General features: G+C 41.5%; 1 protein-coding gene across 8 annotated transcripts in view; it reads left to right on the top strand.

Annotated features, from left to right (window-relative positions):
• RALGPS1 (Ral GEF with PH domain and SH3 binding motif 1) overlaps positions 1 to 24779 on the top strand; it is a 965034-nt gene that overhangs the window by 353181 nt on the left and 587074 nt on the right. For all 8 annotated transcript variants that reach the window (XM_029614240.1, XM_029614239.1, XM_029614238.1 and 5 more), the window contains one exon: positions 5479 to 5568. In XM_029614240.1, the coding sequence (XP_029470100.1) occupies positions 5479 to 5568 (90 nt within the window). The remainder of the gene's footprint in view (positions 1 to 5478; positions 5569 to 24779) is intronic.

Below are 24779 nucleotides of genomic sequence, written 5' to 3'. Positions count from 1 at the left end.
ATGAATCTGAAGGTCTGTATCATAACTCCCCTGCACCTCTTCTCTTTGAGGGTATTCATATTCATATCCTTCAGTCTCTCCTTATAGGTCTTCTCATACAGACCCCACATCATTTTGGTTGCTCTTCTCTGGACTGCCTCCATCCTGTCTTTGTCCCTTTTGAGATATGGACTCCAGAATTGAACACTGCACTCCACGAGAGGCCTCACCAAGTAGCTGTACAAGAGCATTATCATCTCCTTTTTGTTACTAGTTATTCCTCTCTCTATGCAGCCCAGCATTATTTTGGCTTTAGCTATGTCTTGTCACATTACTTTGCCATCTTCAGAGCTCCAGACACTATTACTACAAGATCCCTCTCTTGGTCTGTGCACGTCAAATTTTCACACACACACACACACCATATCACATACCCCCATCTTTTGGATTACTGCACCCCAGATTTATGACTCTGCACTTCTTGGCATTGAATCCCAGCTGACAAATCTTCGACTACTCTTCCAGCTTTCTTAAATCCCTTTTCATTCTCTCTGCTCCTTCAGGCATGTCCACTCTATTGCAGATCTTAGTATCATCTGCAAATAGACAAATTTTACCTTCTGCATTGTCGCTTACAAAGATATTGAACAGAGTTGGTCCCAAAATCGAGCCCTCTTGGCCTGGCTTTGTATATTTCTGTCTGTACCAATTTAAAAGTTTGTAAAAGAAAATTTGTAATCACCAATATGACAGGATTACTGACATCACTCCCACCTTGCTGGAGTACAAACCCTGTGTGTATTTCGAGCAAGGTATGTTAGAGGGTCAAGGGGGCAACATATTTGCTATTGAGGCCACACCACAGGTCCTGAATTGAGACATAACAATTTTGATATCAGCCAGCCAATAGAATGCCTTTGTCCTTAGGCGTTTTACTCTCAATATAGATATACAATATATATACTCTCAAAGTAGATCACTTTACCTCTACTCCTTTCCTCATATTGAGGAACTATATTTTGTTATTCTCCCTCTCCTCATCTTGAGGAGCCATGTTTGGTTATCCTGTCGTTTCTCAGCTACCTTTCATTACCCCCTCTCCCAGTTTGACATCCCTGTTAAAATGTAATTTCCAAGAATAGCCTAGTGGTTAGAGCAGTGGACTATGAGCCTAGTGGTTAGAGCAGTGGACTATGAGCCAGGAGACCAGGGTTCAAGTCCTGCTGTTGCTCCTTGTGACCTTGGGCAAGTCACTTTACCCTCCATTGCCTCAGGTACAAACTTAGGGGCGGATTTTAAAAGCCCTGCTCGCGTAAATCCGCCCGGATTTACGTGAGCAGGGCCTGGCGCGCATATTTTCCATAGGCCTGCCAGCACGCGCAGAGCCCCGGGACTCGCGTAAGTCCCGGGGTTTTTTGTCGGGGGCGTGTCGGGGGTGGGGCCGATCGGCGCGGCGTTTCGGGGGCGGGCCCGGGGGTGTGGTTTCGGCCTGGGGCGGTCCGGGGGCGTGGCCGCGCCCTCTGGAACCGCCCCGGGTCGCATCTCGGTGCGCCAGCGGCCCGCTGGCACGCGCGGATTTACTTCTCCCTCCGGGAGGTGTAAATCCACGGACAAAGGTAGGGGGGGGGTTTAGATAGGGCCGGGGGGGTGGGTTAGGTAGAGGAAGGGAGGGGAAGTTGAGGGGAGGGCGAAAGAGAGTTCCCTCCGAGGCCGCTCCAATTTCGGAGCGGCCTCGGAGGGAACGGAGGCAGGCTGCGTGGCTCGGCGCGCGCTGGCTGCCCAAAATCGGCAGCCTTGCGCGCGCCGATCCTGGATTTTAGCAGATACGCGTGGCTACGCGCGTATCTACTAAAATGCAGCGTACTTTTGTTTGCGACTGGTGCGCCAACAAAAGTACGCGAACGCGCATTTTTTAAAAATCTACCCCTTAGATTGTAAGCCCTCTGGGGATAGAGAAATACCTACAGTACCTGAATGTAAACCGGTGTGATATCTCAATTGAGATCAAATGTCGGTATATAAAAAAAAAATAATAATAAAATAAAATAAATATTGTAAACCGACATGATGTCTACAACTAATGCCGATATATAAAAATGTTTAAATAAAATTAAAAAATAAATAAAAATATTTTTCCGCCAGGGAAAATTCTGCATGTTTACTAAGCTGCAGTACCGAGTAATGCAGCTTTGTAAATCCCGTGGCATTTTTCCCTCCAGGTTCTAATACTTAGACCTATCTGTCTTATTTTACATATACATTTTACCCATCAGAAAGCAGATGCCAAAGATCATGGGTGCTTTGTACCCAGATCAGTTTTAAAAGGGGAAGTACCTTCATATTTTCCCTTTGAAAACTAGGTATAAAATCTGCAGTTTGACAATTTGAAAATTGTTCGCATATGTGTAGACAAATGAATGTATTTTTTGTGCACTATGCTGTAAATTTGTTGGAAGTTTAGTGATTCTTGTGTGTTAACAAATACTGTTGATCAACAATACACCGTTTTTAGGAGGCATATTTTCAGTATTCCTGCAGATGCTACAGAATGCTGCCCAACCTACAGTTATGGGTATTTGCCATCAGGACCACGTTGCTCTGATATTGTCATCCTCCACTAACTTCCAGTTTCTTACAAATGTCAGTTAAAGCCATTTGCCTTCCTTTTAAAGTGTTACGTGGACAAGGCCCAGAATATTTGTCAAGCATGAAGTATATTCCCAAGCAGTGTTTGTTCTCTGTCTGATTTAACTTTGTGTGTTCATCTTTTTGAAGAATACAGTTTGATGAAAATATAGAAATCTGCTTTTGTTGTTTGGCTCCAGAGTTATAGAATTCCCTTCCTAAAGAAGTGAGATTGGAAGGCAATTTTCTTATTTATAGATGAGTTTTAAAGGCCTTCTTATTTAAGAAGGCTTTACTATTAGTATCTGAGTAGGTATTGTTTTATTATTCTGTTACATTTATTTTTGGTATATTGTGTTTCTTATATTTGGAATGTGTCTTGATGTGATTTTATGATTTTATTTATTTTTGGTTTATTGCTATATTTTGTATGTATTTTAGTGTGGTTGTATATGATTTTATTATACCTTGCATAAAATATTAGATGGGTGATTTATAAATCTAACTAAATAAAATAATTAGATGATATACAACTCACTGATGTTTATGCAGGTGGCTGAGCAAAAGCAAAATAGCACACATACTATGGAAAATGTCATAGATGTGTGTTGTTTTCATTCTCCAACTTAAGGACACCCAACAGAAAGTTAGTGTAGCTGGGTTTAAAAAAGGTTTTGATACATTCTTGGAGGAGAAGTCCATTACCTGCTATTAATCAAGTTGACTTAGAAAATAGCCACTGCTATTACTAGCAACAGTAGCATGGGATATACTTAGGTTTTTGGGTACTTGTAAGGTACTTGTAACCTGGATTGGCCACTGTTAGAAACAAGATGCTGGACTTGATGGACCCTTGGTCTGACCCAGTATGGCAATTTCTTATGTTCTTATGTTCCTAGAAAGCTTCCTTTTAATATGGCTAAAAGTATTTGTGCTTTGGAAACTGCACATACTTTTAGGTGTATTTGAGGAAAGTAGTTTTCAGACAGGCCATTTTACTCAGGTAAATCCCTATTTATCTGGGTAAATGCCTTTGAAAATTACCACTCCCCAGTGGAAAAAAATGGGAAAACAGACATTTATTTGATTCTTATAGGAAAGGAATTAAGGTGCAAGTGATTTATTAAAAAATAAATTGCTGATTAGTTTTGCCAACGTAAAAAAAAAATCAGTTGTGGATTCCAGGGATTGGTGAATCTACATCAGAGTTTGAGCAGATTTTTTTCGATTCAGGAGGTCTGTAGTGTAGATTCCCATGAATCCTTGATGAATCATTATTAAATCCATTAGAAGATGTTCCAGATTTGCAGAAGAAATTTCAGTGTATTTCCTCAGCAAATCTGGGAAAGATTAATAAAGTCTGTCAGTCTTTAACCAAATTGAAATTTGCATTGTTCGAGTTCAGCCTCATATTTCCTACATTTCTCTAGAAGGTCTTTTTAGTTGTGGTCTCCAGTGGGGATTTATAAGATGATTTAGGTTAGTCCTGACTTCCTCACCATACTATCTACCATATTTGTACAGCTTAAAATATGTCCATATGTGCATTTTTTGTTGTCATTTATTGCTTAATTAGTAACGTATTGCTTTATCAGAAACTAAAATATACCAATTGAAAATGAGAACATTAATTGCGATTCAGAAGCCGAACCCTGTTTTCAAAACAGTTGAAGATTGTCTTTTTGAAACTGGAGTCCATATACCGAGGAAGCTTTATTTATGAGCCTGTTATGCTCTCCTTATTCATGCACTTTAGTTACTGATTCTCAGCAGTGAGAATGCACCCAATGATGATTATTGGTAATGTACAGTATATCTTATGATATATTACCTTAGAGCATACTGCTGTTAAATTAAGCAAAATTAAAACAAAAGAAAACTAGATTCATTAAAACATATGCTCTCCTTCCTCTTCATCATAGCAGATACACAGAGGAACAAAACCAATTTCTGATTCTTTATTATAGTAATATGTTGGCATCATATGATGTGCTCATATGCCACAATGCTGGCTATGTAGCATTAGTATATAATCATATACTAGTGTGTCTTTTCAAATTTAAAAGTCAAAATCTTCGTCAAAGAATATGTACCTACAAAAAACTTTTTTTTTTCAAAATCTGTTGGTATGTGCAAATAAAAACACTTATTTAAAAAATGCTTATCATGCAGTAGCCAGAGGAAAATGCAATATAGATGTTGAAAGGTGTTCAGAATTTTTTTTTCTCTCTCCAAATGCCTGATACTGCAGTGTTTTGGCAGTAATAATTATTGCCTGCATCAGGGGCTTTGCACAAGTGTATTACTCTTGTGCTTAAGATGGTGAGACGTTGATCTGAGTGCAGAAGCCCCTGATGCAGTCAGTAGTACTGCCGAAGTGCTGCAGTGTTGGGTGTTTGGAGAGAAGAAGAATATTCTGAACACCTTTCAACATCTACATCACATTTTACTCTGGCTATTCCATGATAAGCATTTCCAAGGAAGTGTTTTTATTTGCACATACAAATTTTCTTTATAAAAAAAAAGTTTTTGGTTGCTGCATATCCTTTGATGAAGATTGACCTTCTTTAAATTTTAAAAGATACACTGGTATATGATTATAAACTAATGCTACATAGCCAGTGTTGTGGCATATGAGCACATTGCATGATACAGCATGTTACTATAATAGAGAATCAGAAATTGGTTTTGTTTATCTGTGTATCTGCTGAGTATAATATGGAACAGAAGACAAGCTTCTTCCTGTAGATGGTAGTTTGCTGTTATCACATGCAGTATTTGTTGTTGATAGGATAAAAGTCAAAGAGAACTATATTTAATTCAATGTAAATGTAGAGTATACTAAACACACATTTATTTTCTCTTATTTCTTAGGTCAGTTTCTGGGTTGTACGAGAAATTTTAACAGCACAGACCTTGAAGATAAGAGCAGAAATACTGAGCCATTTTGTGAAGATAGCTAAGGTAAGTGCGTCTTTGTTTTACATTAATAACATCTAACCAGCGGTGAATGCAGAATAAAGCAAGTTTGTTTACCATAAATGGGGTTTTCTATAAACAGCAGAATGAATTTGTTGCCAGAGGATGTGGTTAGTGCAGTTAGTATAGCTGTGTTTAAAAAAGGATTGGATAAGTTCTCTGAGGAGAAATCCATTACCTGCTATTAATTAAGTTGACTTAGAAAATAGCCACTGCTATTACTAGCAACAGTAACATGGAATAGACTTAGTTTTTGCATACTTGCCAGGTTCTTATGGCCTGGATTGGCCACTGTTGGAAACAGGATGCTGGGCTTGATGGACCCTTGGTCTGACCCAGTATGAAAAAAAAAAAAAGAATTAGTCATGATACATGGGTGATATCATCTGACAGCACCAAAAGGACCCATCTCTCTCGCTCAATAAAATTTTACTACTGAGCATGCATGGGAGTTCTCACATGCTTGTTGCCTTGTGAGCCCCTCTGTTGATTGTAGAGTTTAGCTTTAGCCAGGTAGTCGACTCTCCAGGGAGATGAGTGGGTAATAAGCATGGCTAGTTCATCCTGATATGTCTGGAAAACTGCATTTATGGTAAACAAACTTGATTTCTCCATCAACAAGCAGGGCTGAATTAGCCATGACGTGGGAAGACCCAAACTGAGGGCTGCATAGCAGAGCATTTACTGAATAAGCAATCGTAAATACTTGTGGAGAGTTGACTACTGGGTGAACAGGCTGCGCAAAACTACATTCCCGAAGGTATTGGCACTTCTTGATAGATTGACCACTTGGTAGTGGGGCATGAAGGTGTGAACTGACAACCAAGTTGCAGAATTTTTCAGATGTCTTCAATGGAGATGGCTATTAGGTGAGCCACTGAGACAGCAATGGTTCTTACTTGATGAGCCTTAAAGAGTCTGTGATCTGAAGGCCAGACAGCATATAGCATTACATGATACAGTCTGCTAGCCAGCTGAACAAAGTACATTTGGCAACAGCCATGTCCATCTGTTAGCATTGTAGGAAATAAATAGTTGAAAAGTAGGGGTGTGCATTCGTATTGAACATAAATGTAAAACGCTACTTATCACTTTTTTAAGTTAAAAAAAAAAATATAAGACATAAACGATCAGATTTCCAACTTATTCAACATAGCTATGTTGGATAAGTTGGAAATCGCGATTGTTGATCCAAAATACAAATTTAAACCCCTCACCTTCCTTAATCCCCCCCCAAAGACTTACCACAACTCCCTGGTGATCCAGCGAGGAGTGAGGACGCCATTTCTGAAAGCCTTTCCGAGGAGCACGTGACATCGGCGCCACGTCGGAGTGACGCGGCGTCACGTGATTCCCCGCGGGTTCGCGCCGGAACGCTCGTTCGGCCCAAAAGGAACTTTTGGCCAGCTTGGGAGGGTCAGGAGGCCCCCCAAAAACTAAGTCAGGAGGCCCCCCAAGCTGGCCAAAAGTTCCTTTTGGGCCGAACGAGCGTTCCGGCGCGAACCCACGGGGAATCACGTGACGCCGCGTCACTCCGACGTGACGCCGACGTCACGTGCTCCTTGCAAAGTTGGTCAGAAATGGCGTCCTGACCCCACTGGACCACCAGGGAGTTGTGGTAAGTCTTGGGGGGGGGGATTAAGGAGGGTGAGGGGTTTAAATTTTTATTTGCACATATGGACATATACTCAACTCATTGAACTCTGTTTATGTCCATATTGACCGCAAATGGGACCCCCTTTGGACATATGGACATATGAACTTAAACTTTTGCTCTGCACATCCCTATTGAAAAGCCTGACAATGTGGTTGAGTTCTCCTCAGGTAATAGGCCAGGGCTCTTTTACAGTCCAATGAATGGAGGGCTTTCTCCTCTTTATGTGCATGAGGTCTTAGAAAGAATGTGGGCAAAACAATAACTGGATTAAAATGAAATGCAGAAACCAGTTTAGGAAGAAAGTTAGCAAGAGTGTGGAATACTACCCTATTATGAAAAAAACTGCAGGGATGGAGAATATGAACCCGATGCTTGTAGCTTGCTGACTCTCCTAGCTGAAGAGTTAGTAATTAAGAATTTTACCTTCCATGTATTAAACTTCAAGCAAACTGATTCCAGCGGCTCATGGTGGGGTTTCATCAGTTACACTAAGATGACGTTGAGATCTCAAGGCATAGGTGGTTTTACAACCAGAAGCTTTGTATGCCACAAGCCCTTCAAGAACTTTGATACCAAAGGATGGATGGTGATCAGCTTTCTCTTCACTTGAGGGTGGTAAGCAGCAATGATGTACTGAGGCCCAAAGAGGAAAGGTAGAACAATTACTGAAGGCAAATGGGTTCAAAGAGCCTGCTTGATACCAAAATGAGATATGCTTCTATTTAAAGCCATATGCTCTCATGATTAATGGCTTCCTGGCTGAAATCAAAATGCCCTCAACCTCCTTAGATAGTGACGAATAAGAAGCTATTGAATGCTCAACAGCCATGCTGTCAAGTTGAGAGAAGGGAGACTTGGATGACATAGATGACATAGATGACCCTTCTTTTGAGTTAGTAGGGCCAGCTGTACTCCTAGAGGGATGGGTGGATGGACTGACAACTTGATGAGTAAGAGGAACCATATTTGTCTTGGCCAAGCTGGGGCAATGTGGATAAGACATGGCTGTTCCTTGAGTAATTTCTGCACAGACCTCACCACTGTTGGATGTGAAGAAAAAGCATATAGCAGATGTGCATCCCACTTGAGCTGAAAAGCATGTGGAATGGATCTAAACTTGCTTTGAAGAATGGAGCAAAATGTGTTGACTTTCCTGTTGCTTTGTGATGTGAGTAAGTCAATTTATGGTTGACCCCAAAGGTGCAATAGTCTGTTTGCCATACCTTGTTCCAGAGACCACTCATGGGGTTGAAAAACTCTTCTCAGGCAATCTGTCAGCATGTTGGAGACTCTGGAAAGGTAAGTTACTTGAAGAAAAGCTCCATGATTGAGAGCCTACACCCTAATTTGCTGGAATTCCTGGCAGAGAGACTCGGTTTGTGTTCCTCCTTTTTTATTCACATAGGGGTAGATTTTCAAACACGGCGCGTTCGTGTACTTTTGCTGGCGCATCAGGTGCAAGCAAAAGTACGCGGGATTTTAGTAGATATGCGCGTAGTCGCGCGTATCCGCTAAAATCCTGGATCGGCGCGCGCAAGGCTATCGATTACGTATAGCCGGCGCGCGCCGAGCCACGCAGCCTACCCCCGTTCCCTCCAAGGCCGCTCTGAAATCAGAGCGGCCTCGGAGGGAACTTTCTTTTGCCCTCCCCTCACCTTCCCCTCCCTTCCCCTACCTAACCCACCCGCCCGGCCCTGTCTAAACCCCCCCCTTACCTTTGTCGGGAGATTTACGCCTCCCGGAGGGAGACGTAAATCCCCGCGCGCCAGCGGGCCGCTAGCGCGCCGGGACGTGACCTGGGGGTGGGTCCGGAGGGCGCGGCCATGCCCCCAGACTGCCCCGGGCCGTAGCCACGCCCACGGGCCCGCCCCCGGAATGCTCCCGACACGCCCCAAAAATGCCGAGCGGTTCGGGCCCGCCCCCCTCAGAAAACCCCGGGACTTACACGAGTCCCGGGGCTCTGCGCGCGCCGGTAGGCCTATGTAAAATAGGCTCACCGGCGCGCAGGGCCCTGCTCGCCTAAATCCGCCCGGATTTGGGCAGATTTAGGCGAGCAGGGCTCTTAAAATCCGCCCCATAGAACACTGCCACTTGATGTCCGTATAGATCAGAATTCTACTTCACTGAAGAAGATGAGAGAATACTCTCAGCATATTCTGGATGGCTCATAGCTCATAGAAGTTGAACTAGTATAGATGTTCCATTGTCAACTATGTCCCCTGAATTTGGAAGAAGTCTATGTTCGTGCCCTACCTCTGGTGGATGAATCTGTCATCAGCATTACATGATGAATTAAAATTCAAAGAGGGGCACCTTTATCCAGGACCTTTATTTTCAACCACCAATAGAGGGATTTGTGCATTTACATGGTTACCCTTATGGAACATGACAAGGGTTGAAGCAGCTGATCCCACTGAGAGTGGAGACTCCACTGGAGAATTCTCATGTTCAGGTGCTTCATGGAGACCACATGCACTACTAAGACCATGTGCCTGATGACAACCAGGATTGTTTGGGTGGGACTTAATTTCACTGCAGCGAGATATGGACCAGCGCTTGAGAGCAAATTACCCTTCTGATGGAAGGAATGCTTTCTTTTTTAATGAGTCTATCCATGCCCTAATAAACTTTATTCTCTGGGTGAGGATAATGTTTGACTTGGTAAAGTTGTTTATGAAACCTAGTGACTGAAGGAGCTGGATTATCTTCTGCAAGGAGTCTAATGCCCCTGCTTGAGAAAGTTCAATCACCAGCTAGTCATCCAGGTAAGGGAAAACACAAATTCCCCCATGGCAAAGATGTGCCACCGCTAGCGCCAGGCATTTTGTGAAGATCCTCAGGACTGCAGAGAGCCAAAAGACAGAACCATGTATTCATAGTGAGATGTTTCCACCATGAATCTGAGTTATTTCTAGTGAGATGGGTGGATGGGGATGTGAGAAGATGGATCCTTCGGATCCATAGTAACATACAGTAACATGGAGGCAGATATTCAAAACGGCACCTAGCTGGGTAAGTACTTCTTATCCAGCTAAATGGCACTGCTAAATATCCAGCTAGAGTCAGTGGGCACCACTTACCTGGATAAGTCACTTATCTATGTATTTAGCCAGTTAAGGCAGAGGGAAGAAATAGATGTAACGGAGAGGGGTTGAGTTAGCTGGATAAGTTATCCTGTTTACTCATATAGTCAGAGTTAGCTAGTTAATATATCCAGCTAACTCTGGTCAGGCCAGAAGGCTGACATAAAATTAACTGGATAAGCTTATCCGACTAACTTTAAGATGGGTGAGTATATTCAGTGTAACTGCTATGCTGCTGAATATACAGCTCTAGTTTACAAGATAAGTTTATCTGACTAACTTGTAGTGCGCACAGTGGCTGAATATGGACCCCATAGTAAATTATGGCAGATAAAGACCAAACTGGTTTATCTAGTCTGCTCAGCAAGTCTATTTAAGGTTAGTATCAACTTCCGCTCTGTACAGGCTACCTCCAAGCCTTCTATTAAGGATAGCAGCAACTGACACAAATCCAGTCTCCCGCTTGGATGAAGGATAGGTTGGTGTGGAGGGTATTTATCTTGAACTTCTCCCATAACAGCCACATAACAAAACACTTCTTATTTAATGTTGTATGTTGTTGTTATATATTAGTTTTATGATGTATTGCTATTTATTGTAGAATTTTTATTTTTTGTGGACCACTTTGAATCGGACTATGTCTATGGAAAGTGGTATAAACATAACATATAGACTCTTGTTCATTCTTCATAAATCCAGGAGAGGTCTGAATTCTTCTGCTTTTTGAGGATAAAACAATAGCAGGAATAGAACTTCTTGCTATGATCTTCAATAGGGTTAGACTCTGTCTCCCACTGGCTGAAAAGCAACTCCACCTCGAGACAAAGTTGGGTCGAGTGAGACAGATCAATATTGAAGGCTAAGCATTGGTGCAGTGCTGGAGGACAGGAGAAGCGTAAATGGTAATCAGATTCCACAATTTTGAGGACCCAGTGGTCCTTGGTGACCTTCCACCACTTGTCAAGGAACAGGTGAATCATGCCCACTCCTACCAGAGGGGTTGAGACCTGAGTGTTAGATCTAATGAAAACTAGGCTGTGGTTTAGGGTAGGGCTACTGTGGTGTTTTAGGCTGGTGTCTCTCATGTGGGCATGCAAGGGACAAATTTACTGTCATGGCAATGCAGGAGGAGCTCAATATCACTGAAATTGGTGGAAGGGGTGTCTGGAAGAAGGAGCACTTAAAAGTAAAGTAAAGATGTCTAGAGGAAGGAGGCTGGTTGGTAGTCACTGACAAGAACTGAATGGTTGCATGCTGCTTCTTAATATAGGGCAACAGTTTCTCTGACCTTGTCCTCGAAGAGATTGTCCATAGAGCATGGGATGTCTGCCAACTCTGTTTTCATTATTTATTTATGAGTGTCTAACCTGTACACTGTTATGAACTAGTGATTCATGGAATGTCGGTATATAAAACACACAAATAAATACATAAACTTGTCATGATCATCTTCATGCAGGCTGCTGACTCTTAACCAATCCATCCAGCATGCCCCTATGGCTGCTGCAGCAGGTCTTACCATGATGTAAAAAAACTTGTACACTTGCTAGATGAGATGGCATTCACACTCTTCTGCATCCAAAAGACCTTGCCAATAACCCTCCTACTCCCTGCCAGGGATTCCACCAGAGGCTTCAACTTGTTGATGCAGTTGTGTAAGTATTAGGGATGTGCAATTGTTTCGGGGAACCTGAAAACCGAACCAAATTTTCCCGAAATTTCGAGAATATTCGGTTTTCAGGTTAGTGTGCAGTAACAATGTTAGTGCGCGCTAACGGGAATTAGCACACACTTACCCGAAATTCGGGTCCCTCGAATTACAAAGGCCCGAATCACGGGAAATACAAAATTTCCCACGGCAGGCCGAAAACAAAGCCCAAACCAAAAGGTTCAGGCTTTGCACATCTCTAATAAGTATTGCAATTTGCATTTAGTATTGAATGCTGGAAACCTTTCTTCATGAAACTGTCCAACAACCTAGGATCCTTACTTGGTCTTGCAGGGTCTTTTAGACCTGCTTCAATGCCAACTTTATCACAACACATTGGTGTGTCATTGGATTAGCTAAAACCAGAAGCCTGTTGTACTCTGTATTTAACATCCAGTTTCCTGGCCATTGAGCTGGGGGGGGGGGGGGGGGGCAGGAGGCCAGATTATCCCACATTCTCTTTGGCTGATCTCACAGGATTTGATGAACTAGAAGTGCTGCTGATTTGGAAGGGATTTCCAAAATCCAAAGACCTTGGTGCGGAGGTACTTGTCTCTTTGGACATTGACACAAATAGCTTTATCCAAGTTTTTCAGGAATCTGGAGTGCAAGAGGTCTTTTAGCAGGTCAGGTAAGGAGTGAGGGGATCTCTGTAACCCTTCCTGTGAACCAAGAGGTGGAGGGATATTAACCCATTAACCTGATGAAAATGATGGCAATGGTGTAGGTCCCAGTCGGTCATGCCATGTGTTTCATCCTTGGCATGCTGGATCCTGCTCAGATGGTGCAGAGGACGTTTGCACTGATGGTGTCGGGGACCAGAGTGTCAATGGCATTAAGGGCCAATACCTTGATGTTGCCCGGGGCCAGTATGTCAACAATGCTAGATGCCAGTGCTTTAGCAGCGTCGATGGCCCCTGCACTGCTAGCCCCAAAGCAATTGAACGGTGTTTCTTATTTGGCACTGATGCATCCCATTTAGAGGGAGAAGAGGCTTAAGAGTGCACCTGGAGTGCACCAGCTCCTGCACTCAATGCTTACATGTCTTACTTGACCCCTGGACTGTGGCAGATTTGGAGTCTGTGCCATAAGAGGAAGAGCCCTGACCAAGGAGCTTACACAACTCAGCATGGAGGGAGCTCGAGGAGGCCCTGTTCTGAAAAGAAGAACAGCTCCATCTCTTTATTGACTTGCGGAGCTCCTCCATCTTCCAAGCCCAGTTTCGCTGAGATCTAGGCAACATCTGGCCATGGTCATAGCAATTGGCTGAGTCGAGATCAGGTCCCAGGCATTTTTAGCAGATGTCATAGCCATGGCTGATGGACATCTTGTGGCCACGCATGCAGTTCTTGACGCCACTAGGTGTGGTCTTCTTGGATCTGGACATACTGAAAACAACTTCTTTTTTTTTTTTTCTGTAGCATTAAAAAGTGCTGTTGAGGGGCTGCCGAGGCAGTGAGGTGATTAAAAAAAAAAAAGACGCAACCACAGAAAAGTTGAAAAAGTAGATAGTGAGAAAGAGGGTACACTTCTGTGTGGAAACTTAGACAAATAAAGACTGAGAGGCTCATGAGACACTGCAAATGGGGGAACTCCCACACATTCTCACTATTAAAACTTTACTGAGCTAGAGATATAGGTCCATTTGGCACCATTTGATGATGTCACCCACATGCAATGGTTACTTTTCAGCCTTGCTTGTTGATGGAGAATGTGCATTAATTTATTTATCTCTTGGTAAATATGCAATATAAAATAAATTTGTTTTGGAAGAAGTTCCAAATGGCACTATAGATATAAATCAAACAGAGAGAGCAGTAAAGGTACTGGTTACATAGTAATAATAAACAAAAGAACTATGAAATGCTAATTGATTAAAATGTTTAGGAAAATATGGAACATTGTTACCAATAATAACAGTCTAATATTATACTAAAAGGATTTTTTTTGTATTTGTATCTATGAAGAAAATGCTTAGTATATCTATTCCATGTTTTATGAATCGTACTTGTTATATACAAGCATCATATTTGCAACAAAATCTCCCCAAAGGAGTACTAAAGAAATAAGTAGCATACAAATAAAATAAACTTTGAATATCTGTAAGCCAAATAATGAGGCATAGAGCATATTTTGCACTGCTTTGGAATGTTTTTGCACAGATTTTGATTTGCAAAGAGATTTTTGCCAGAGGCACAAAAAGGGAGAAAAACTATTAAATCTGACCGACAGAAAAACAGTCTTTAATTAATGTAAATATTATTACAGTACATCTAATCCAATCCCCTACCAACCAACTCAACAACATTTTGGCCAACTCTGAAACCGGGAAACAAGAACAAAAATGGAATAGAAAACAAAGCAGGTAAAAGACTTGAGGCAGGTGGAAACTGACAAGTCTTCTGGGCTCTGGTCAGGTAAGGGTCCTCATTCGACCCTAACCACCCATCTGAGGCTAGGAAAGAATGCTGTGGGCTCTTGGGCACTGCCCTGTTGCCCAAATGGTCAGCCGGCCCCTGTCTTGGGGAGAGAATGAAAGGACCAAGCCAGTTTGCTGTCTTATGGAATGGTAGATCGTGGAACACTCAATTTGAAAAGAAAGAAAAAGTTAGTACTGAATGTGTATTAAGCAATGAGTGACACTTTATTCAATCCTTACACTAATTGCCAAGAAATTAATATGGAATAACTGAAATGGAAATGCACTAATGTACAATGAAGTCTGTCTAACTAAGATCCTTTGAGGTAGATTTTTAAAGCGTTGCTTGCGCAAAAAAGGCCACATGCGCATATGTGGGCTGTTGCCTGTGTAACTTTGCTACTGATCCTCATGAGGTGCAGGTGTTCTGAACACGGAGGGAGGGAGAGAGAGAGAGAACCTCTGTAGAGGGGCACTTAGAATCGGGATGGGTTTTCGGGAAGTGGCTTGGGGTTAGTGGGGGTGATGGGGGCGGTGTTACAGACACATTCAGAGGTATTCATTGTAAAATTGACATCACTAAAGAATTTTAGTCTTTATAAGCGATGAAAAGGAGTGGGGTTAGGGGGGTGGTGTTATAGACACATGCAGAGGTATTCATTGTAAAATTGACATCACTAAAGAATTTTAATCTTTATAAGTGATGAAAAGAAATTGATTTGTACAATGCATCTAGCAGAGACTGCAGTGTACAAATCAGCTCCTCTTGTTAGACTTCTCATTGCTTATAAAGACTAAAATTCTTTAGTGATGTCGATTTTACAATGAATATCTCTGAATGTGTCTGTAATAGGCCCCACCCCCAGCCCACCTCCCGAAAACCCACCCTGATTCAAAGTGCCCCTCTACAGTGGTACATATATATAGAGTGTCAGACTGACCCTATACAGAGGAGTGTTCTCTCTCTCGCTCTCTCTCTCTGACAAATTTGGGTTTTGGGGGATTTTATTTGCCCTGCACCTTTGGACAGTATCTCATTCGAAATAAGCCTCAAATTTTATAACAGCCCTCCCCATCTAGCGCAGGCATCACAATGAAAGTCCTTGGCCAAGAGCTGCAGTCTTTAGTTCTTTCTGGAACCTGTGCACCCAGATTCTTGCCACAAGATGTTGCCCTTGTGTGATGGTAGAGAATTTCTGCCTCCAAGGGCTATAAAATGTTGCTTCTGCAGCAACCCGAGATCCAGCCAGTGTGAGGAGCATAAACCAGGCTCAGGCATGGAACCCAGGTCTCTTACTTGGCAGTGCATAGCACCAGCACCGAACCACCAGGACAGCCAGGTCTCATGTAATAATGATGCAGTTTTTGGAAGGATGGTTTGCTAAATTTAGGTATTATTTCTTAGAGGGAATTCTGCATAAACCTGTTGTTTAGTCATGGATAAACACTGCAACTAAGAAAAGCATCTTGTGCCGTTTCTGGAGCCGGATTCCCCTGATATCTCACTGTTTGTTTTCGAAAGTTTGTTGAAAACTAGTTTTTTTCAATCTTGATTTCAACTGAATCTAACAATAAAACTCTTTCTACTTTTACTTTCAATTAAACCAATGTATAATGAAAATGAAATGACTATGGAACTGTAAGAGTTGGGAAAATAATTTGAGGTAAGTTTAATATTATCATGGATACCTATAGAGGAAACATCCAGTACCAGTTCTCTATCTATCTATACCTGACTCAAATATTCCAGCCAGAGGGAAGGTTGCTGGTTGATCAGTACTCCTGTAAACTGGGTCATGAAGAGGAGAATGAAGAAAACATCTGGACCACCCAATTTCTTTCATTCTCTCACTATGTTCAGCCTGCAGCAAACATTTTATATAGTAGTGCTTCCTTTCTCTGGCAGAGTACCCCAGTCATTTCACTCTCTATAAGGCAAGTGGAAATATTTTATTTGCCATTCTTTGTGCTTTCAGATAAGTAGCTGAAAGGCCTCTGTAACTTGAGTGTAGGAGAGTCACTGACCATGACATGCTCTTGCTTGCCTCCAGCAACTGAGGAACAACCATGCATCCAGACACTTGCAGGACAATAATTTCTTTCATTTTTTATACATCTGTTTGTCCATAGCCAACAACACCATTTTATAAACCCTGAGGCGCCAGGATATCCCTAGACACATACACAAAGTATTTAAGCACAGACAGGCATAAACTCTGTACATTAACAAAACACCCTTTTCTGCTGTCTCTTGTCATGTGATCCAACCTGGGCAGCAGATTCGCCAGTCTTCTTATTGTGAGATTTCCTTTCTGGAGTGACAACTCCCAGTTTACCACAGTCTTCCCTTATTGACCTCACTTTTCAGGCAGCCATCTGCTTTCCTGGCTGTCTGCTTCTCTTGCAGTTTCCCCCTGCAAGAGAGACCCTGCTCTCTGCATGAAAATCCTTACTTATCCTCACCTGTATTTCACAATGAATGTCACATTCTTCTACCATGAGTTTCTCTTCTCTGACTAGCTTTAGGTTAAGACTTCCTGGACCTTCACATCCCATCAGCTTCTACCAATATTCCTCCCAAATTCACTCATCCTCCAGGCTCCCCAATTTCTGTCTTCCTTCCCCAGTGCTAGCCTCATTCAACCTCCTTCAGTGCTATCCTCATTCGACCTCCTTCAGTGCTATCTGCCCCCTCAGTAGAATGCAGCCAACAGAATATGTCATGAGGCTTTTAAGGAGTGCAAGTTTGCACACTCACTGCCCTTATGGGAATCCTGCCACTTAGTCATGGCAATTGTGCTGGCTTTCATTAGCTGCTCTGCAAGAAGATGCAGCAAGAATGAATGCGCACATACACACTCCTTCAAAAGTCTTGTAGTTTATGCTGTCAGTCATGTTCTACCGGGTAGGCTGCTCTAACAATTACCCTTTTCTGCTGCTATAGAGGGGCCGACAACTGGCTCCTGCTGCAGGAGTAAAACTCTATAGTGATGGCAACAGCAGTATGGCGAAAAGAGCTGGGGAGGTCCTTGTGTATATACCCTCATGATCTTTTCATGTATCCCCACTGAAAAATCTTGCTCTAGCCTGCTAGGCTGTGACCTGCTATGGGGCTGTTTGCTGGACAGTTTTTTCAAGGTTGTACATTAACTGCTTGATTTGTTTAGGCACAAAATACATATGTAAGAATAAGCATAATAATTTTTAAGATCAGAATTATAGCTTCTAATTTATTATATTTGTTTATATAAAGCTTTTATGTTGCATCCTACCTGGAGAGCTTTACAATAGTAAAACAAAATGAAGCATCAATATGGTATGAAAAACTAAGCAGAGAGTTGTGAGACTGAGGAGTTATGTGGTAGGGACATCTGGCTAAAAGAAGGGAGTTTTTGGTTTGAAAAGAACGGTGGAGAGAATAGGGACATTTTGAATATTAAAGGAAGGGTGCAATTAAGCAAGAGGTACCCTATTCTTTGTGGATAGAAAGGTCAGTGAGGGGTAAAGATCATGAATGTATTTATATATGATTATTAGCAATTTGAATTTGCATGGAAATTGGTACTGGGGACGAATTCAGAGGAAAGGAGGAGTGTTGTGACATGGCAGTGGCAAGGGAAATAAGAGAATATAGGTAGCAGAATTCTGGAGAAGTTGAAAAGGATAAAGTGCAGCATCAGGGAAGCCAGCAAGGAGACTGTTAAAGTAATCTAGATGATAAGAGACAGCAGAACCATAACGTGCCTATGGCCAATATGGCCATGGCCATAGGCACCGCTACCAAAAGATGTCAAGGGGAGCACTGCGGGCAGTGGGTCCTCAGTGAAAGAAAAAGCAGCGTGGCCTTGCTGAAATCGATGGTGTTGTAAGTGCTGCCTTAGTATGTGGAAAAGCAGCGTGGCCCCGCTAGCAATGCTGCTGATTCTGGCGGGGCCACACTACTTTTCCACTTACTAATGCTGCACTTACGATGCCGTCGATTTTGGCAGGGCCGCACTGCTTAGGAGAAGGAGGAGAGCACCCTGCCAGACGTAGTCCATTGCTCCGTGGCCGGAATTCATTCCCTTGGCCACAGGGACTGAAGAAGGAGACTGTTGCTGCCTGTTAAGTCAAGGAGGAAGTGAGTGAGAGACAGCATGTATGCTTTCTGTGGAAAAGTGAGAGAGAGAGCATGTGAGTTTGTGTGTGGAAAAGTGAGAGTGCATATGTATGGAAGAGTGAGAGAGCATGTGTGGGAGAGTGAGAGAGCATGTTTGGGAGAGTGAGAGAATGTGTGCTTGTTTGTGGGAGAGTGAGAGAGCATATATGTATGTATGTGAGGGAGTGAGAGAAAGCATGTGTGTGTATGAGAAGGGAGCATGTATGTGCACAACTATCCCAGTTACTCTCTGCCTGCTAATCCATGACAATTTCAGGGCATCTGGAAATCAAAGGTTCCAAAGTATAGATAACGGGGAATTTTTGAAAATCCTTATTTTAATTGTTCAGTGTTATTTGATGTATCTGTTTTGAAATATTTTATTGATGTTTGGAAGATTTTTATATGAGTTTTTAATTATTGAATGTTATTCTATTCATTCATTGTTTTGAATTATTCTTTGTATTGATATGGTTTTACTAATTTTGTTTTATGAGGAATGGTAATGTTTCTGGTTTATTCATTGTTGCAGTGCATACAGAATTTGGCTTGTTGCAGTTTCTAGTTCAGTTTTTGTCTGTAAATTTCAGTTTATGCTGTATGGTCTTTTTATTCTGTATTTGTGGGTTTATCTGGGTTTGCATGTATAACTGAAGGAAGAGTTTCTGTGAGTGTGTAGTTTCTATGTAGGGATCTATAGCAGCTTGGATTGTTCTGTTTTCTTAATAGGGAATTTATTACTATTTTAGGCCTGGTGTGATATTTTTAATATTAACTTTCATAGGTAGGATTGTTGCTGTTTGAGTGGCTCTCTGAGGATCATGCCCATGCCCATGCCGAAGATGCATTACAGTAGGCCTAATACTATATAGGTTCCAAGTATCTCTTGGTTTTTTGCAGGGTTTTCTGCTTGGCACCTCAGCAGTGCATGAAAATATATACATATTTTATTGTTACCTCAGATGACTGAGCTTTAAATGTTCTTTTTCATGTAAAATTGTGTGTGAGGAAGGTGTGTTGAGGTGGAGGGTACAAAGCTGAAAAGTTTTCCTAGGGTTCCTAATACCCTTGCACTGGCCATGGGCATTGCTGTACAAACATTGAACAGAGTCTTCCAAGCATCAAAAGGGACAGACGAGCATATCTTGTAGATACTGTGGAGCAGAACCAAGAGGGTACTGCAGAGCGTGTTCATGTAAGTGTGAAGGAAAAAGGAAGGATCAATGCTTACCTTGAGACTCTTGGCTAAATTGTTTAGGCTGAGAAATGAGGCGTAGATAGACCATTCAGATTAGATGGGATGGGGTGGAGGTGGGGCTTAGGGCAGGGTAAATGAGATGCTGAGTATATTATATTTCAGTTTTACCAAGGCAGCATGGCAGATAGACATAATGAAAATCTGGAGGACACAGATGTGGATGGTTACGATAATGAGAAATATTTGGACATTGTCACTAAAAGTAGTAGAAACAGCCAAAAAGAAAACATTAAAAAGCACGGAGATTTGTTATAGAATGAGAAAAGTAGGGACCCTAGAACAGAGCGTTGGAGAATACCAGTAGAGAGTGAAGAAAAATTAATAACGAGTAACCTAAAGGATCAATTGGAGAGATAAAAGGTGAACTCAGAAAGGGCAGAACCAGAAAAATGAGGAAGACTAAAGCAGATGAGAGAATTGGGTGAATCATAGTGTGAATGTAGTTGAATAAATGGAGGAAAGTTTCTATAACGTGAGTAGGACTAAACCCAGACTGGAAAGGATCAAGAGCATTAGTAGAGAGACAGAATATGAGGATTTGATGCAAGATTATATGAGTTAGGGTCTTGGAGAAAAAGGGTGAGCAGCAACATAGTTGGAGACTGAGTCAGTGTCTAAAGAAGGTGTTTGCAGAGTCAGACAAATCACAGCTGTCTTAAGAATTGGGGAGTGTGCCAGAAGAAATAGCATTAAGCAGAGATAGACAAAGGGGAATACTGTCTCAATGTTTTTCAGCAGGATGGAAGTAGGAATAGGAGAGTAGTAGTCTTGGGAACATACAAAAGTTTGAAGAGCGTGTTAAGAGAAAGTGAAGTAAATGAAAAGAAAGACTGTGTGTGTGAGGAGAGGAAGGGGTGATAGAAGGAGGAATGAGTAGAGGGAGGAATAAAAGAGAGTGTTGCCAGATTTCTATGGAAACTAGTTGTTGTAGACCAAAAGATGGCAACCGTCTTGACTATCATTTGAAATCTTTGTCAGTTGCTCTCTGTAGAATCCCTTTTGCTAATGTGACACTAATAACTATATAGGCAAATATAATTATATTAATTTAGAGATTGTTTTTATGGGTGTGATTTTCAAAGTCATGTACACACAAAACCCTGTTATAAACATGTGAATGATATTTCAAAAATCAATATGCAGTGTACACACAGAGAACTGCTATGTGGGCTGTTAGAAAGTTACCCTCTATACGGCACCTTACAACAAAGTAAGGACAAAATAATATTCAGGAGTCACAGAGGAGGTGATAATGAATCCCAAAGACAGAATCAGCTAGTGGGATAAGTCTGAGTAAAGAGATGTGTTCTCAGTAGAAGGTTCCAAGAAAGTGGTCTCTTGGACATTGGAAGGGAGTTTAGTGCTGCCAGGGAACAGTAGCTTATTGGATACATTGCACACCAGAATATCTTATCTCTGGTTGTTTCTGCTCTTATGGACCAAGGATTGTGTGTACTCACCAGCCTCTAGTCTAGAGTCTAGATCATTTGCCAGGCTGGGGGAAGGGTCTTTCAGATGAAGGAACTTCCCACATGCATGAAGGAATTTCTATTTTTATGAAGACTAAAGTGAAATGTTAAATCAGGGCAGGCTTGGTCTTCATAGTTTGCAGTACTTAAAATTTCCTAAAATGAAAGCCTCTCTTTTTAAGTATTTTGTTGTGTGAAGGTATGTTAACTTTCTTCCTTTTTGTTGGCAAGCTGCTGTAGGAATCTTATTTTGGAAGATAAGCCCCTCATGGCAAATGTTCTCAGTTGTTTTGGAAGCAGTTTAAAGTTTTGTGGTTTGATGACTGTGGCTCCAGCCTGCAGTGTTAAGCTGTTACAGAAGAGAGAGTGTCCTGTCTTCTAAAACAGATTACAGCATCTTAATAAAATGTTTTATTTAGCTTTTTTTCTGGCACATTGCTTGCACATCTTGATGAGTGCAAATGGTTACATTTTATATTTCTGGCACCCTGTTTTCAAAATTACCCATCAGTACATTGTTACAATGTGTTTCAAGAATATGGCCAGGAAATTATTGTGAAAAGTAAAATCATTTATGCATGCAGAGAAGAAAAGACTACCGCTCACCCAAAATTAACTGGGCTGTAAAAAATGTTTATTTACTTTTTAACAATATACAGTATGAGGAAAACTTTAAAACAACTGCGCAAGGCGGCATATATGTGTGTATGTGGCTGTGCGCATATTTGCTATAGTATTTTACAATATGCGCATATGATATGTGCTTATTTAATAAAATATATGTAATTCTACCACTTAATATACGAGCATACATAGGTTTACATGCGAATAAATGCAATGCGTTGAAACCACATATATCAATGGATTAAATGTGTATACTTTACCCACCTATTTTACAAATATACATGCTTATATTTTACGTGTGAAAGTAAACTAGGAAGTACTCGTATAAATCCCGATTTACAGGCATAAGTCAGCCGATTTTAAAACATGTGCATGTTGAGGAAATTAACCATTTTACTAATTAGTCCACCAATTTGCCCAGTCCTTCTTCAAGTCATTGAGACCCTCCTTGCTCTTCATCCCAGACCACCCAGACCTCTTATCCTGTCAGTATTACTCAGTGAACATTTTTATTTATTTATTTATTTATTTATTTATGTATGTATGTATGTGTGATTTTTCTATACCGGCATTCACGGAGTTTGTATCATGTCGGTTTACATAAAACAAGGGGTGAGCAATACAAAACTATAACTTGAATGTATACATTACAACTTATAATAAATTATAACAAATTATAACAAGTGCTCAGAAGAAGAAGTTACAATAAAACAGGGATGATTCTAACTGGGAGTAAAAGAAGAGGAAGATAGAAGTTTAACAAGAGGTAGAACTTTGCGGAGGTTGTTAATGACTATATTAGTTTAACGGAAGATGATCAGTCTTGTTGTATTTAGTGTAGGAGAATCAGTAAGGGTCCGGAAAGGCTTTCTTGATATTAAACATGTTTAATATCACTAATACCAGATACTTAGCAGGTGTAAAAATATGAGTAAGTTGGAATGTACATGTGTCTTTTAAAATAGCAACTTACACGCATAAGTTAGCTCCACTCTGGAGCATCCTTAGACCATGCCTTTTTTACACACATATGTGTGCGCGAAAGTGAACATACACGCATATTGTCAACTTTTATTAAATATGGAATGCACAAATATAGACTACTTAAGTGCATACATGCTATATTTTATGTATGCAATGTTTTAAAAATTCACCTTTAAATGATTGAAAGTTTGCTTTAGCACAACACTAACAGGATAACTTTGAAACAGCTGTGCGTGGCCCATATACAAGTGCATATGGTCACGCAAAAATCTACTCCTCTATTTTGCAGTCTGCTTGTATATGATATATGCATGATATAAAATATGCATAAATGCACCCTGCAATATGTGCACGCATATAAAAAAAACAACATGTGAACACATATTGCACTTATCTGGATAAATTCTGACTTATCCAGCTAAGATCTGATTTAGCTGGCTAAATAGCGCCACTTATCTAGCTAAGTTAGATACCTGGATAAGTAGCACTTTTTTAGACACATACTGCCATCTGACTTAGCCGGATAAGTGGCATTTTAAGACTTATCCAGGTAAGTAGCAACCTTGCTGCTATTTAGCCACATAAGTCGGAACTTGTCCAAATAAGTGCTGCTTTCAAGATGTAGCTGGATAAATCAGAGCTTATCTGGATAAGTAGCATACAACTACTATACTCGCATATTTTTACTAGAGATGTGAATCGGAACTGGAATCGGTTCCAATTCTGGTTCTGATTCACATCGTTAATTTTTTTTCGTGCGGCCCAATTGCGGTTTTGTTTATCGGCTGCGCCCGAGCTGATAAACAAAAAACCCACCCTGACCCTTTAAAACTGATCCCTTAGCTTCCCCCACCCTCCCGAACCCCCCCAAAACTTTTTACAAGTACCAGGTGGTCCAGTGGAAGTCCCGAGAGCGATCTCCCGCTCTCGGGCCTTCGGCTGCCACTAATCAAAATGGCGCCGATGCCCCTTTGCCCTTACCATGTGACAGGGTATCTGTGCCATTGGCCGGCCCCTGTCACATGGTAGGAGCACTGGATGGCCTGCACCATTTTTAAAGATGGCGCCGGCCGTCCATTACTCCTACCATGTGACAGGGGCCGGCCAATGACACGGATACCCTGTCACATGATAAGGGCAAAGGGCCATTGGCGCCATTTTGATTAGTGGCAGCTGACGGCCCGAGAGCGGGAGATCGCTCCCGGGACTTCCACTGGACCACCAGGTACTTGTAAAAAGTTTTGGGGGGGTTTGGGAGGGTGGCGGAAGCTAAGGGATCAGTTTTAAAGGGTCGGGGTGGGTTTAGGGATTGTTTTGGTGTGCCGTTTTTCCTGCCCTCCCCCAAAACAATAAGAGAACCCCACGAACAATTTCGTGGGTTTTTCCTATTGGTTTCGGGGAGCCCCCGATTTCTGACAACTTTGAAAATATCATACGATATTTTCAATCATCAGAAGCACGATTCACATCCCTAATTTTTACATCTAACTTTAAAAATATGCACATGGAGATTTTGCCAACATAATTTACAAGCATTTACCCCCGTTAAGTCAGCTTTTATGCTCGTAAGTAGGGAGATTTTCTAACATGCTTGCGGCAACAAAATTATTAGTTTTACCTATTAGTGTACCAATTCGTTCAGTCCATCTGCAGTTCATTGAGACCTTCCTGGCTCTTTAGCCTCAACTCCTTCCATTTCACCCAGACCCCTGTACAATCAGTATTTCACTTTAAAGATGTTTGAAGTCACTTTCCTCCAGATATAGAACAGGTGTAAATATAAGTGAGGAAGCTATAAAATGTATTTGCATAAATTGTTTATAAAATAGTAATTTACTCTTGTATATATTGGGCTC

This window comes from Rhinatrema bivittatum, chromosome 8 (genome assembly GCF_901001135.1).
Source record: "Rhinatrema bivittatum chromosome 8, aRhiBiv1.1, whole genome shotgun sequence".
In the NCBI taxonomy this organism is placed as follows: Eukaryota; Metazoa; Chordata; class Amphibia; order Gymnophiona; family Rhinatrematidae; genus Rhinatrema; species Rhinatrema bivittatum.
This window is presented reverse-complemented; position numbering and strand designations above follow the sequence as displayed.